General features: G+C 42.1%; 1 protein-coding gene across 5 annotated transcripts in view; it reads left to right on the forward strand.

The window, feature by feature from the left end:
* Positions 1-16,597, forward strand: part of KIDINS220 (kinase D interacting substrate 220) — a 942,023-nt gene that overhangs the window by 269,399 nt on the left and 656,027 nt on the right. For all 5 annotated transcript variants that reach the window (XM_086926367.1, XM_086926369.1, XM_086926371.1 and 2 more), the window contains exon 11: positions 5,717-5,815. In XM_086926367.1, coding sequence (XP_086782493.1) covers positions 5,717-5,815 — 99 coding nt within the window. The remainder of the gene's footprint in view (positions 1-5,716; positions 5,816-16,597) is intronic.

Below are 16,597 nucleotides of genomic sequence, written 5' to 3' on the forward strand. Positions count from 1 at the left end.
TTCAAGCTAGCCTGGCGGTTGAGGAGTAAAACCCGAAACCGGTCCCAGGATGCTTCTCTCTGGTTCAGGTAGGACCTGGCCTGGCAGTTCAGGCAGGACTGTTCCCATGAGGACCAGGGCAAGAGTGATTTGCATATGGCGGGGTCCGAACTGGGGTGGCTTAGGGAGTAGAAGAATGATGATGAATTAAACCCAGATCTGTGACTGGAATGGAGTGCCTGAAATGTTTCAGCACTCCGTCCATCATCTTATTGTGTTTGCTACCTTTTTTGTTGCCTGTATCATTAGGAGCATACTTTTGTACTGCAGTTAGTTCATAGTACAGAGGATCTCCCTAAGGATGCAACTTTAGAGGAACTGGTGAATGCCAAGTATACATGAAGTCTGGTATCCAAAGAAGAAATTTGTTTGATTTATGGAAAAATAATGCAGCTATTTGATGTCTGTTCCTCTAGTTAGCAATACATGCAGTGTGTGCATTTTGTTAATTTCAAAGTCATATTTTTTTTTTAAAAGCTGCTATCTTTAATCAACCTTAGCAAAAAATTGATGGTAATTATCCATTTAATTTAATAAAGCCTCCATAATAGTTACGTTTTGGATAGATTTGGAAGAACGTTTGAGACAACATTAATCTTATATTTGTTTCGTTATACTCAAATGATCTTCAGCAAGAGAGGGTACAATGAATAAAATCAGCATATTAATTTCCGACTGTCAGGATGAGTTGAATGCCAGGTGAAGAAATGCTTTAAGGAGCCGTGTAGACCGCAATCTCCCTCACTCCCAAGATTATGATGCTTTCCTCCATTTTTAGGTTTCGCCTGGGGCTGGAGCTCCTAGCTCCGCCCAGGAGAAATCTAATGTCCCTAAAGTGTGGAGCTTAGTCCCGCCCTCTGTTCCATTGGCTAGCTCCATAAATGGAGGCTGGCCATTGGAACAGAGATCTGTCCGTCATGGCCGGACCAGATTTGTGGGCGTTCCTGCATTTTTTTCCCTCTCCACCCTTTTCGCATCGTCATCAAGGCCGTGGGCGGGTTTTTTTTTTTTTTTTGTCAGTTTCGTTTGGTCATTGTGCGGCCGATCTCCACCAGAGGAAGTCCAGGTCCAGGTGAGTACTGGCCGTTCCCGCCCCCCCTCCCGCTGTCCGTGTGCCTCCCCGCCCCCCCTCCCGCTGTCCGTGTGCTTTCCCGCCCCCCCCCTCCCGCTGTCCGTGTCCTCGTAGGTGCTTGTTAGTTATGTGCGCAGCAGAGATTCGTATTTCTTGATACTTCTTTGGAGTGAGTTACAAAAAAATATGCTCCGATGTCTGGTGCGCACCACACAGCCCTGCAGTTGTGGGTTCAGAGGCTGTACAAACTGAGAGCTGAGAGCTTTGGCTACAGAGGAGCAGTATCAGCCAGCACTGCGCCCGATACGGGCAGCGAGGCTGCACCGATGTGGGCGGGCCAAAATCGCGGTCATGAGGGGTTTGGCATACAAAGCTCCATAGGAGATGCTGCCCGGCTTCCACTGTTGCACCACTTTCAGGGTTGGTGATGCTTTTGCAGGGGCTAGCCGGCAGAGGAACAACTGTGGACGGGAGCCTGAGGCGAACTGGGCGGTTTCCACCGGTGAGCAGTCAACAGCCCAGGCAAGGCGCACTCACATGCTCTCTTATCTCTCTGATCGATCAGCTCTCTGTCCAGCCACAGGAAGAGGAGTCGGGCTGGGTCGGTCGCTCCCTAGATCATTTCACTGGGATTGAGCGCTGCTCCCAAGACCCCTCTAGTGCGGGACCTCCCATCATGAGTTCCGCTGTGCACGTCTCGGTGTAGTTTCTGTGTCTGCCACAGTCGCAGGCATCGGTCAGGCCGAACACAGCTCCTGGGCACCGCACCTTGGTTGCTGGGTGCCCGCTATCTTTGTCCATCCGTCCAGGTCGATGGATGGATACAAAAAAATATGCTCCGATGTCGGGTGCGCACCACACAGCCCTGCAGTTGTGGGTTCAGAGGCTGTACAAACTGAGAGGGAACGTTTCTTTTGGTAGCGCCAAATCTGCTGTGAATGTGGCAGATGGTGTCATGAAGGCGTTGCGCTGCCACACACCACACTTCCACCGGGTCCTGGTGTTTTCTTGTGTGAATTCCGGTTTGGCCGCTCCGACCCTCCATGGCCCATACATGCTTTGCTTTCATATATGAGGCGAGAGTTCGGCGAGGAGAAACACTGAAAGCACTGTTTCCAAATCTGCAATAGTTCCTGGTAGTTAAACTGCGTTCCAAAGCCAGCACGTTGAAAACGTGAGTTGGTGTGTTGTCGTGTTCCGGGCACTGGTGTCTGCGTTGTTTGTGTCGGTATATTTTACCTTATGTTTTTCATTGTGGTGTAGAGTGAGGTATATGTCTGTTGTGAAATTTATGTAGATGGGAGATGACGAGTGTGGATATGTGTGTTTGTTATTATGACCATATACATTTTTGGGGTAAGGCCGCTCGTATTTGGGTGTGTGTATACGTGTAATTTGTGTGCATATAAGACACTGGGAGTCGTGTTTTGCCACACCGGGGTAAGCGTTGTCCTACGGATATTGCCATGTGTGCTCATGTCTGTTCTGCACATTTTGTACATACGAGTGTTACTCCTGTGACTGTGGGGGCTATGCTTATAAATCTATAGTTAATAGTTAGATAGCGAGTTGTCTGCTAGATTTCACATATGTACTTGTGTATTGTTGCACGCTACCCGTGTGTATTTATTTCTTTATTATGTTACAGATATGCAAATGTATTGTTCTTCTGTTCCAGTTTTCCTTGTGTTCACTTGAATTATTACTGGGGATGATATTTACAGACGCTGTACCATTCAGTTCTACTGATCTTTTAGCATTTTTGTATGACTCGTGTTATTGACCTACCTGACTGTTTATGCTACTGCTTATTTGTACTTGTATCATTTTTGATGTATCTGCCTGACTATGCTCTCACATGTACCTTCCCCACCCCAATTGTTATTTACTTACATGTCGTACCCTTCGTCTGTAAAGCGCTCTGATATCTGCAAAGATCTTGTTCGCGCTATATAAAACTTTCAAAATAAATAAATAAGTACGTATGTCAATGTACATGTTAAAAAGTGCGGTGTGATATATGATAGCATATGCGGTGCGTGTGTTACATTTGTGCTTGGGTGTTATGCGGCACGGGCAGTACAGTGGCACAAGCCGGCGTGTGCGCGTTGGGAAATATGGCATTCTGTTAATAAACGGCGCATAATTGTAGGAGACGAGATGTTGACTAAACGACTCTCTCTCGATCTGGTGCTCTCAGCTTCCCCTGAAAATCATTGGCTGCCCCTTCTCTCCTACGCAAGCCTGTCCCCTGCCTCTCCAGCATCTTCTTTTACTTCATACCGGTCCATCTTCCTCCTGGTCTTAACTGACGCTCATCCTCTTTCTCCTCGTGTCTATCTTCTCCTGCCTGCCACCCCACGCTCCCTCTCGCTCTCTTCCCCTACGATCCATTTCCCTCCCCCTGCTCTCTCCTCCTCTTGCCCTTCTCTCTTCTCCTGCCTGACCCTCTCTCACACTCCTCCCCGTGCCCACCTCTCACCTGACCCCCCTCTCTTTTTCTCATCTTGCTGGGTCATGTCTCTCCTCCCCTTGCACTCTGTAGCCCCCTCCGCCCGGCGCAGGAGCTGATGACTTTTAATGATAAAGCTGTAAGTAAATAGCACGGCCTTGGTTCGTGGAAACTAGCACCTTACTTTTATTCCCCACGTGGCACTGAGACCGTGCGAGTTAAAATATAACTAACTACTCAGCCGAGAAACACATCCCTGCACTTTTACGTGAAACTAGTGTAAAACCTGCATACTTGATTGTAGTCCGTGCCCAATCCTCTTGGTGTTCAGTAGAAGGTGACCATGAACTCTTGACCGTATGCGTTTACTTACATTTTGAGCGTGCCACAGTGTGGATTCGGTTATTTGCCATTAATGACTAAACCTGGCAGTGTTTGAAAATCTTTTTTGAATGATGCGCCTGTCATCTAGAACTGTCGAGCATAACTTCGACATTATATAATTGCGTCTGTATTGCTAAAACTTAAATATGCATTTTGGAACCATTATTATGCCTGTACTGACATACAGGGCTTTAAGTGGGCCGGGACTCAAGGGGTCTGAGCACCTTCAGTTTAAGGGGGCCTCGAAACTGGTCTCCATCTGGCTCATTTACCAACACAGGTTGGTAAATGGCAGTACAGAACTCTTGATTCATGGCAGCCTCAGTACTTCTGCCATTGGACGGGTGTGCCTGCACCTGTTTTTTGTAATTTTTGCACCTGTAGTGTCAGCCGTTGGCAATGTTAATAACAATGCCATTTATTTATAAGTAAAAAAAAAAATGTCATGAGCAATGCCAATAGCTCGAGCTTTTCCAAAGGCCATTAATGACTAAACCTGGCAGTGTTTGAAAATCTTTTTTGAATGATGCGCCTGTCATCTAGAACTGTCGAGTATAACTTCGACATTATATAATTGCGTCTGTATTGCTAAAACTTAAATATGCATTTTGGAACCATTATTATGCCTTACTGACATACAGGGCTTTAAGTGGGCCGGGACTCAAGGGGTCTGAGCACCTTCAGTTTAAGGGGGCCTCGAAACTGGTCTCCATCTGGCTCATTTACCAACACAGGTTGGTAAATGGCAGTACAGAACTCTTGATTCATGGCAGCCTCAGTACTTCTGCCATTGGACGGGTGTGCCTGCACCTGTTTTTTGTAATTTTTGCACCTGTAGTGTCAGCCGTTGGCAATGTTAATAACAATGCCATTTATTTATAAGTAAAAAAAAAATGTCATGAGCAATGCCAATAGCTCGAGCTTTTCCAAAGGCGAAACCATTGCATTGTAAATGCTTGTTTACTTTGAGAAGAAACCCTGAGGCAAAATAATTGTGCATAGAATGATTGCACCTTCTATGAGGTGAGGAGTAGAAAATCAGAGCAACCACAAGCTGAACTGTAACCCATAGTCAGAACTGCTGTATACTTTAAATAATCTCTCTTTGACCTGATGTTTGTGGCTTACCTGCAACTCTGCATCCTTTACCTCATATGGTGTAGTGAACAAAAGTGAGTGTGCTAGATGATGTCCTAGATAAGGTTTAACTCCTGGCTTGCAGTTGTCCTAGGCACTAATCTGCAGAACTTCACTTGATGTGCAAACAAGAGTTTACTGGGCTGTGGAACCTTTGAAGTTCATGGACACATTGGAGGATTTGCAAAAACCCTGACCACAGTGTCTTCCCTTTTTTAATTGACGATAAGAATATCTGACAGATGCCTTGTTTGGTCTCTGAGTGATTACTGTGGAAGATCTACTTCGCAGCTCTCTCATATTATTAAGAGATAGGAGCTAAGTGTTTCGCCAGCCTCACAATAGACTGTACTCCGTGGCCTATTACTGTAGAATTATACCCAAAAGAATGGTTCATATTAAAATGTAGTTTGGACTGTTGACCGTCTCTTCTTACTACATTACATGGGTGCCCCTCTTCTGTGTTTTCTGGTGTGATATTAGCAGCTATAATAGTTAATGAGAAATCCATTTGATTACCTCTACCCCAGATGTATCACATGGCAATTTGCAATTTGGTTGTATTCTACGTGTAGAAATGTCTACCCTTCGCAAGTTGCCGCCTAATTTTGTGTGATATTTCTTCTATTCAGGATGGTGAAACACCTTTGATAAAGGCAACCAAGATGAGGAATATTGAAATTGTTGAACTTCTTCTGGATAAAGGTGCTAAGGTTTCTGCTGTAGACAAGGTAAGTTTGGAAATCGCACAACTGGGTAGATAAGTATTTTGCATTATTAAATTAGAGGCACATTCACAAACATAATTATTCACTTAAGTGGCATTTTGCTGCTCAAAAACGTTATCATTTGCAATAGCAAATTCATGCTTTTAATTTGTACAATGGTAAGTTTGCACTCAATAATTGATTTAGTCTCACATGAAATTACACCAGTATGACACCATTTTTAGTGTGAGAAACTTCTTTGCAGAGACCGGTGGTACTGTTTCTGTTCATTGGCAATCCTTTTGCAGGTGTTTTTCAACTTTGAGTAGAGTAGCAGATTTATTCATCTCTACAGGAAGAGAAATGAATTTTCAGGGTGACAACAGCAACACCCGATATTATTGAGGGCTTTGCTTGAAGGGACTTCTCTAGGAAGAATCCTTTGTTCCCAGAGGGGAAACAACATAAATGCCAAACATTGCAATACATGATTGCATGATGGAACCACACATGCAATTACCATGCTTGCCTTGACAACCCGTCAATACAACGCATGCGTCATTACCATGCATGCATCTACAACAAAACTTTTTACAACACATGCCTTTACCGTGCATGCCTTTGGCATGAAAATTTTGTTGTGAAGGCATGGTTGGTAAAGGTAAATGCATGGTAAAAATGTTATAGGGAAGATATATATATATATATATATATATATATATATATATATATATATATATATATATATATATATATATATATATATATATATATATATATATATATATATATATATATATATATATATATATATATATATATATATATATATATATATATATATATATATATATATATATATATATATATATACACACTCTCCCACAGCGCACCGCACAAGCCAGCACTCCCCAGGAGAAGAACGGACACCAAATCCGGTAATGGATGCAGCAGAGTTTTTTTATTTATTTCATTTTCAGTGTGTCAAGGGTGCCGCGATCTGACGCGTTTCAGCAATCCTGTCGCCTTGCTCACCAGATGAAAGTGTTTGTAAGTGCATAACATTTAAATTGTGAACCACCAATCAGAGCACTTTTTGCCATATATCACGTGACCATGAATCATAGCTATTGGCATAGAAAACAGACTTAATCATAGTCGACTTTCCTATAGTGATTGTTGCAATGTGAATAATGTCTGTATAAATACAATAACATTGCACAAAAAATATATTTTGGGGAAAAACAATACGATATTTTAGTATCATTGCCCAAATTAATATCTAAAACAATAAATATTATCATCATTATTAAAAGCATAACAATACATTGCAATGAAAAGCTTATTTTCTTATAACTGCCTAATACTTTATTGTTTATATTCCAACTGTATCTGTATCGATTTCATAACACTTTGCCATCAAGCTATTTAGTCACGTGTAAAAATCATGTAAGATAGTATCCATACTATTAAAAGTGCTATTGTGCAGAAAAAAGTGCAATAAGTGAATAAGGTGCATAAATATAAATAAAGTTTTGGGGAATCCCAGCCGGGAACCCCTTTCAAGGGAGAGAATCAGCGTTACTTAATGGAATATTATTTCATATTAAGAAACATTGACCAGCAGATTTTTTTCAAGAATAAAGTGATCCGTGCATAGCAGCTGGGTATTTATATCTTTAGCAGTGCAAATTACATCTGTGCAAATGAGCGCCAATAAATAGTATAAAACCATAAACTGTAAAATTCATGATAATACACACAATCACCGGCGACCGAATGGAGACATAAAAGTGCTACTATATGTACAATATAAAACCAACTGTTAGCTTTGAAATACTTCTCAAGACCATGACATAAATCTCTGTAAAAAAGGCACATATTTAATAATGCATACTTAATCATAACTAGTGATACATGTCCTCACACATGTTCAGACCTCGGGGGCTCTTCGTATCTAGTTCTAAAATGTATTTAGTTTCCAATTGTCGCAGGGCTTTATCTCTATTACCTCCTCTTTTGTTTATGGGGACACTCTCAATAACAAAATAAGATAGAACATTCAGATTGTTACCATGTTCAGACTTAACGTGTCTCGCAACGGGGTATGTCTGGTCCGAATTGACTGTTTCTCGCAAATGTTGTAAAATGCGTGCCTGTACTGGAAGTTTTGTGCTTCCTACATTGCGGAGACCACATATACATGTCAAGACATACACTGCATAGTCTGTTTTGCAGTTAAAATATAATAATATATTTATCTCTCGTTATATATCTCTCGTTATATATAGTTGTATTAATAAACATATTTTATATACACTGATCCATGTAGCTCCAGGTTGCCCCTCTCGTAGAAATGCACTCCACACAGTTCAAAGGAGAAATCCTTTATTTTGTAAAAATGCCATGGAGCGCTGTTGATTTCCCAGCAGTATCGTCGATTTTGCCCGACGTGTTTCGAAGCCTCAGTGCTTCTTCCTCAGAGGCTCGACAACCATTCATGCATGAATAAACACACCCTCATTTCAACAAATACCACACCCCCAGATGGAGCGCTTCAACTTTAAACCCTGTATGGGCGCATTTGATTGTCACTGGCAGTTTGTTCAAAAAGCCCTACATGGTTCTCAGCACCCAGAAGCATCATAATCTGTGAACTGTGTTCTGCTTGATGCTAGGTAGAAACCAAGCCCCTCGCCCCCCCTAACTCCCTCATCCAGGTGGTGCGTATCACGCGGAAAGGGATACCCTACGCTTTTCTGTCTGTACTCAGACCTTGCTCACGGGAGCAAGGTCTGACTACAGACAGAAACGCGTGGGGTATTAGTTTTCGGAAAAGTTTGCTGCTAAATAAACCTAAAGCAAAAGAAACGTTTACTCTTGAGTGCGTGTAGAACTTTGTCTGTAAGGAATCCTGTGGTGATATAATAATGGCTGGTGCTCCGCCGTTCCTACAGCGCACCGTCTTAGAGCGCCGAACTCCGCAAAACAGAGCCGCTGTGTGGCCATCCATGGAAATGATTTAAACTGTCTACAGTATTTTGTCATGGACGGGGTGGCACCCAGTAAGAGAGGGGCAACAGGGAAAAATGTTTACGCCAACTGGAGTCAAGATACATAGTCAATTTAGACTGCAAGGCACCATTGGGGATGAACCTAGGGGAAGACCTTTACAACTTTCTGTGAATGGGGACCTTAAGTCGAGTTAATTTCATGTGTTTTAGCTCAGTTGTAGTGCGTTACATAGTATAAGCTGAATTGTTTCTGAATCCTGGCCTTGATTTTCCATGATGGAACGTACTAGATTGCATACTTTTGAAGATGCTCATTGTCTTCCACCATGGGTTGACATCTTCGACTGTTTATGGTTTTATATATATACCATTTATGAATCTTCAGCCCTTTTTGATCTATTTGTAAAGCTTGCTCATATAGTTCCTAATCCCACATAGTATGTACAGAATGTACCAGCAACAAAATTCTTCCCATCCTACCAAGAGATCTGCGCTCTTTGGTAGTGAGCAGCACAGTGTTAAGCAGACTGGACTATTGTAACTCCCTATATTTAGGAGCCCCCGAGTACATCTTTCAGGGGCTGCAAAGAGTCCAGTCTGCAGCGGCAAAACTTGTGCTGAGTTTGCGACGCGACTTGTCCTCCACTTCCACATTGATACAGCTTCACTGGCTACCAATCAGGGAAAGGGTTCTTTTCAAGTCACTTTGCCAGATGTTTAAAGCCTCACATGAGATGGGCCCAATTCCATTACAGGAAAGATTCTCCTGGTACCTTCCTCAGAGACAGCTCCGGTCCTCGGGTACCGGTTTGCTGGCAGTCACAAAATTCAAACGATCTCGGATGGGGGGAGGGCTTTCAGCGTGGTAGGGGCACAGTTATGGAACAAGCTGCCACAAATGATCAGACAGAGTGCTTAACTAATTGAATTCAGGAAAAGCCTGAAAACCTGGCTATTTCCGAAACTCTGATCCACACTCCATCCTTCTGTTCTCCATCTAGTTGACCAAGTGTTTGATATCTGAAGCACCAGGATACCCGAAGGGTGGCAGTAGCGCTATACAAGCATAGATACAATACAATACAATACTTTCATCTGAAAGTCAAGCATATATAATATACTTATGATTAGAAGAAGCATATCACACAGTGTTGTGAACTAGTGGTTCCGCTTGCTTCGCTCTATTTTACATTTTGTATTTAGTATTGTATTTTTTAGTAATCACCCTCTTTTTTGCACATCATTTTTTGCACTGTGGTATCATACACATTATTTTATAGGACACTACATAAGTTGTTTCACAAAGAGGCGCCATATGGTTTTTTTGGTAATTGAGTATAGGAGATGAATAACTTAGCCATTCATGATATAGTTGTCCCATATACAATAAAAAAGTATTTTCTTTTCTAGGTTTATTTTTACCTATATTCATCTGCGTATTTGCACAGTTAACAATACCTGTATGTGGTGATCCAACTTAAGCGTATTTGCACATATTCATTTTTGCACTAGTGATCAGGATTGTCCTGATCGGCAGGGCGCTGGAGGAATTGGCTATTTGGTCGTAAAAATACGATAAAAATACTCAATGTTGCACTGGAATCTGTGTCCATCTCTGCGTTTTTTGCACATGCAATATTTTGCACAAATATACTATGACCAATCCAGGTTCGCCCATAGTTCATAGAACATGGCTCTTATTACCTTCCCTTAATTAGCATTTCAATAGCAAACAGCGGCCTTTCTAACATCATTTATGCAATATATATCAAATGTATTTGTATATTTATATAGGGGTTTAAATTGCCTTTGTGGTTCATCCAATTGTTTTTATTTAGGCACTTAGCACTTTTTGTATATATATCAACATCCAATGCAATGGTCATTTTGTTATGCAACATTTAAAAGGGAATAATGAATTATGTTATGTACATTTAATTTTTTCTTTTGTGGCGAAAGTCGAACTTTTGTTGACCCCTGGTCAGTTCTATATTTTATACTTTATGCAGTGCCCATATTTGCATTTACAAAATGAATTTGGACTACATTGTATGATGGCTCTCTCCGTTCGGAATAGAGTGCAACCAAATGAGTCTGTTCTCCATGTCTATACCTTGTACTCTGTTGGTGCCAAATGGGTGATTAAATTCAATGTTTCTGCCTCCCCGTTCGTTGAGTGAGCAAAGACACAGCCCCGTGTCCGAAACGCGTCTGAGGCATGCACCGTTCCACCATTATATTATAAAATAAAATATAATCTGACACCAGCGTATTTCTGAGTCCGTGTTCCTGTTTGTGCGACGAGGCACTTGGGAAGCGTGGAGTCGAGATATATATCAACAAGGGAGCTTGACTCCCGAAACGCATTGATGTAGTTTGTCATCTTTTAATTAAATAAAAGGACTTTCAACCCTACTGTGGAGTGCCGAATGATTGTCTAATGCACATGGGATAATCCTATAATCAATATATATATATATTGTGACCAAGGCCTCTGTGAAGGCCGAAACGTTATGCTGGCGTGGTGTGCTGAAGATTAAAAACTCTCCTGCACTCTGGGTCTTCCGTTTTCTTCCTTTTGATGGGCTCTGGATGGCGGGCGCGTCACCGTGAGGAAACGAGTGAAAAGATATATATATATATATATATATATATATATATATTATATCGATTCCAAACTTCCCAAGTGCCTCGTTGCACAAACAGGAACACGGACACAAAGATATGCTGGTGTCAGATTTAATTTAATTTAAATGGAACGGTGCATGCCTCAGACGCGTTTCGGACACGAGGCTGTGTTCTTGCTCACGCAACAAACGGGGAGACAGTCATTACATCTAAACACCCATTTGGCGCCAACTGAGTACTGGATATCAACATAGAGAACAGACTCATCTGGCTATACTTCCTTACATACATGGAGAGAGCCATCTTGTAATGTAGTGCACAAATGCATTTCGTAAAGCACAACTCAACACAATGTATTAAATAGTTATATCAAAACTGTCCAGGTCTCAATCAAAAGTTCAATAAACATCACATATTAAATTATTTAATTGTTCCCTTTGGGACGGCAAAAGTAAAGTGACTATTGCATTTCTTTATTAATATATATCCAGAAAGTGCAAAGTGCCTTAGTAAAAACAATTATATATTAAAGTAAAAATACTTTAGAAAACCTCAAATGACTGTACAAATACATTTCATTGATCATAAATATAGGTAATTCTAAAACCCTGTATAAATATTTAAATACTTTTGATTTAGCTTACATTGATACTATTCATAAGGCCACTATCTGATATCGATATGCTGATTGGGAAAATGATAAGAATAATACTTTTTGAACAATGTGTACACCTGGATACTTCGTATAACTATGCAAAGTTTTGAGATGTGCAAAGAAAAATGCGCTAAAAATAGACACAAATGTCAATGCAACATAGGTGGTCCCATAATGTAAGACTACAAAAGGGACCAATTTCTCTTGCGACTAGCTGATGCTAACACTCCTGGTCACTGGGAAAAAAATGTCTAGGTGTAAATACACTTGATATGGATCATTATAAACAGGTAATTTATAACTGTGCAAATACGCATAGATATAGAGTAAAATTACCTATAAAAAAACCCTAACAACCTATATATCGTGTATGAGTTCCTCCTGTGTAGAAATACCTGTAGGCACTGAGTTCCCTCCCCCTAATGCAGTCAGCACAGCGATGGTAGTCCGTGTTGATTGTTGCGGACTCCAATTCCCAGCATGCACAGTCTTGGCAATGTTAGGTGGCTGGTGTAGGGGAGTGGAAAAAACGTAGTTTAGTGCCCGTGGCAGGAGGGCGGGGTGGTCGAAGAACAACGAACATCGCGGTGCCAGCTCCTGTGTCCCCTCTGACTGCAGCGCCCGTTCTCCCAGGTCAGTCATGAAATAGGGGCGGTCAAATGAGAGACGAATTGCCCTGTCGAGGTAAAATATCTCAGTCTGTTTCCTCCGGTCTGGGATGCTTGGCGGACTCCTGGGGAATATCGATCCCTCGATTTTGAAAATGAGCTGCAAGCAGCGTAGTGCCAGTAATTCCCCGAGTCTCTTGATGCCGCAGGGCCAACTCTTCTGCGCGTCTGGCTGCGCAGTACATATCACCTGCAATCTTTCCAACGAAAAGATGAGAGGCCACAAGGGAAGTGGGGAACAAGCTTGCCGTTTTATTCAGAAATCCCAGCAAATGGCGAATGCATTTCGGCGTAGGCCTTCTTCAGCGCCTTCCTCTTAAACGACCCATTCCCTAAGGAGTTCCTCCTGTGTAGAAATACCTGTAGGCACTGAGTTCCCTCCCCCTAATGCAGTCAGCACAGCGATGGTAGTCCGTGTTGATTGTTGCGGACTCCAATTCCCAGCATGCACAGTCTTGGCAATGTTAGGTGGCTGGTGTAGGGGAGTATATATATTCACTGAAAAAAACATAGGTTTCATACCAGTTATAGTTAGGAATTAGCCTTTAAAAAACCTATTAAATTCACTGAAAAAACCATAGGTTTCACACCAGTTATAGTTAGGTGGAAATTTTACTCGCATAAAACCATTGAAATTCCCACGTTCTAGTTAGTTGGACTCACTATAACTTGCGCGTGCAATGCACTGCTGATGACGTCACATATTACATCACTCATGACATGGTCAGCGACATCACTCATGACATCACTGATGACATCGCAAATGACATTACTGATGACATCATCCAGTGAATGTGTGTCTTTTTGAAAAATAAATATTTTTTATATATGTATATCTAAAGGTTGATGGAAGAATAAATGGGTAAATAAATGTCTAAATGGATGTTTTTTGTGTAAGATTGATTGGTTAACTGACTTATTAAATGTATCTTAGTGAATACATATATTAGCGAGTAATGTTTAAATATTTAAATATCTGTATCCGTGTCTCACTTTGTGTATAAGTGGCTGCATGGGTTGGTGAGTAGCTACATGAGTGTGTATATGGGTTATTAGTTGTTTTTCAGTATCAGTATCAGTATCAGTGTCTGTATGGTTCGGTGGGGGATATTACTTAGAGCACAGATGCATGAATGAGTGACTCACTATTTGTATGTATTTGGAAGTGGATGCAGGATCAGGCTTGCTAGAGCAGTGGGCCCCTCTCTGCAGCTGTGCTAGCAAGAGGTCAACCATTAAATTTTGAACTTCAAGTATTTCCTTGTGGCCTCCCTCGTTTGGTGCTACCTGAACTGTGTGGATTTATTGCGGCTTTGCACAGCTGCAGAGAGGGGCCCACTGCTCTAGCAAGCCTGATCCTGCATCCAGTTGGAAACGGAAATATCAGGAGGAAAAGTGTACGGCAGCAGTATCAGGGCTGTAACTGAGACGAAGTTCGAGTTGACAACTAAAAAGCGGGGTAAGCAGAGCATCAGCCCAGTGCATCACCCACCTGGTTTTATATATGTGAAAAGACACTAATGAAAAGCGCACCCACTGGGGGAATACTATACTAAGACTACAACATCCACAAGGCTGAGGTACAGCCACGCCTATCGGGCGGGGTGATTAGACATTAAAATGAGCATGTTTGCAGCGCGCCTTTCATTATTTCACTGGATTGCCACTGATGAAAGGAAATGAATTCCAGAAACGCGTCTGGCATATTGATGAATTGATGCCTGAGGACTGGTGCGATGTTTGCTAGCAAGAGGTCAACCATTAAATTTTGAACTTCAAGTATTTCCTTGTGGCCTCCCTCGTTTGGTGCTACCTGAACTGTGTGGATATATATATGTATATATATATATATATGTATATGTATATGTATATATATATATATATATATATATATATATATATATATATATTTCCTAGCCTAAACCCTAAAAATAGGCTTGCCATTACCCACCCTAAAGTGACCCTTGCCACTCAAAAACACATATCTACCCTAAAGTGACCCTTGCCACCCAAAAACCTGTACCCTTCCTAAACTGTGAAAATTAATTTGCCACCCTAAAATTATCCTTGCCACTCAAAAACCCATTCCCACCCTAAACCCTAAAATTACCATGCCACCCAATACCCATCCTAAACTGTAAATGTTCCCCTGCCACCCAAAAACCCTTACCTTCCCTAAGCCTTAAAATTACTCTTGCCACCCAAAAAACTAGACCCTCCCTAAACCCTAAAATTTCCCTTGCCACTCTAAAACCCACACCCACCCTAAACCCTAAAATGATCCTTGCCACTCTAAAACCCATACCCACCCTAAACCCTAATAATTAACCTTGCCACCCAAAACCCAATAGGATAGGATATATGTTTGTATAGCGCTCGAATGCCACGGCGTCTTGGCGGTGGTGTATGTGGAAAATGTTACCAGGGAGCTAGATCGAAGTGAACAGCCACGTTTTCAGATCCTTTCTAAAGGACTGTCGATTTAATTGGAATCTAGTGGCTATTGGCATTTTATTCCATAACTTTGCCGCACAGTTTGAAAAAGTTCTGCCACCCCATCTTACCCGCCTGATCCTATCCGTCTGGAGGAGACCTAAATTGCCAGACCTAAGGGCACGGACAGGGTTATAGGTTGAAAACATTTTTGGAATGTCCCTAGCCCCTCCCCCGTAGAGGGCTTTATGAACCAGTCATAAGGCCTTGAATTCCACGCGCTCCTGAACAGGGAGCTAGTGCAGTGCTTTGATTCCTGCCGAGGTTGATTGACCTCTAGGTATATTTAGAAGCAGCCTTGCTGTGGCATTCTGTAGGGACTGCAGCTTTCTCGTCTGGGTTTTATTAACACCATCGCGGCTGATGGTATTCTCCCTCTATGCTGACAATCATTGATTCCCATTGTTCATGACGAGCTCAGCTCGTCATGAGCACACGAGAGGTGTACCTCATGACGAACTGAGCTCGTCATGAGCATCGAAGGGGCTAATGCCCAAAAACAGGGCATTGCAGTAATCAAGTTTGGATAGCAAGAGAGCCACCACCACCGTCTTTTGCAATTCCTGTGAGATGAAAGGAAAAATCTTCCTCAAGGTTTTTATTAGAAAGAAACAGGAAGAGGTAAGGCTTTTTACCTGAGCAGAAAAAATGTACCTGGTCATCGAAGATGACTCCAAGGTTTGTAACCTTAGATACCGGGCAAGGGCAAGGGCATTCCCCCGCTCCAACCGGCCACCAGGAGTCGTTCCACAGGGGTCGGCCCTGACCAAACTCTATATCCTCCATCTCCATCTTATCTGTGTTAAGGAAGCTATGGTTCATCCAGGTCATAATCTCAGTGAGACATGCATGAAACCGAACAGCTGTGTCTTCAGGTTACTTAGATATCGATATCACAAGCTGGGAGTCGTCAGCGTAAGATACAAGGGCGAATCTGTGCTTTCTGATTAATACCCATCCTAAACCCTAAAAATTCCCTTGCCACCGAAAAACCCTTACCCACCCTAAATCCCAAAATTACCCTAGTCACCCAAAAACCCTAGTTACGACCTAGTTTCCATAGGAAGAGCGTTTTTCCTTTGTCAATAACTTTGGCGTCGTTTGAGGAATCCTTGCAAAAGTTTCAAATCCAGTATGACACTCACTTCAGCTCCGGTCTCGAAAGTTTCGGGGTAATCCGTAAAGCAGGGGTCAAGAAAAAGAAGGGGTCCAGAAACACGTTTCCCCAGGTTAATTCCCCTTGGAACTTTAGACACGGCTACAGCCCGGACTACTGAACGTAATTACACCAAAGTTTGCAGAAAGGTACATATTGCCCGGGGAAGTGCCTTTTTGTGATTTGGTGTAA

Source organism: Lissotriton vulgaris, chromosome 6, assembly GCF_964263255.1.
Source record: "Lissotriton vulgaris chromosome 6, aLisVul1.2, whole genome shotgun sequence".
In the NCBI taxonomy this organism is placed as follows: Eukaryota; Metazoa; Chordata; class Amphibia; order Caudata; family Salamandridae; genus Lissotriton; species Lissotriton vulgaris.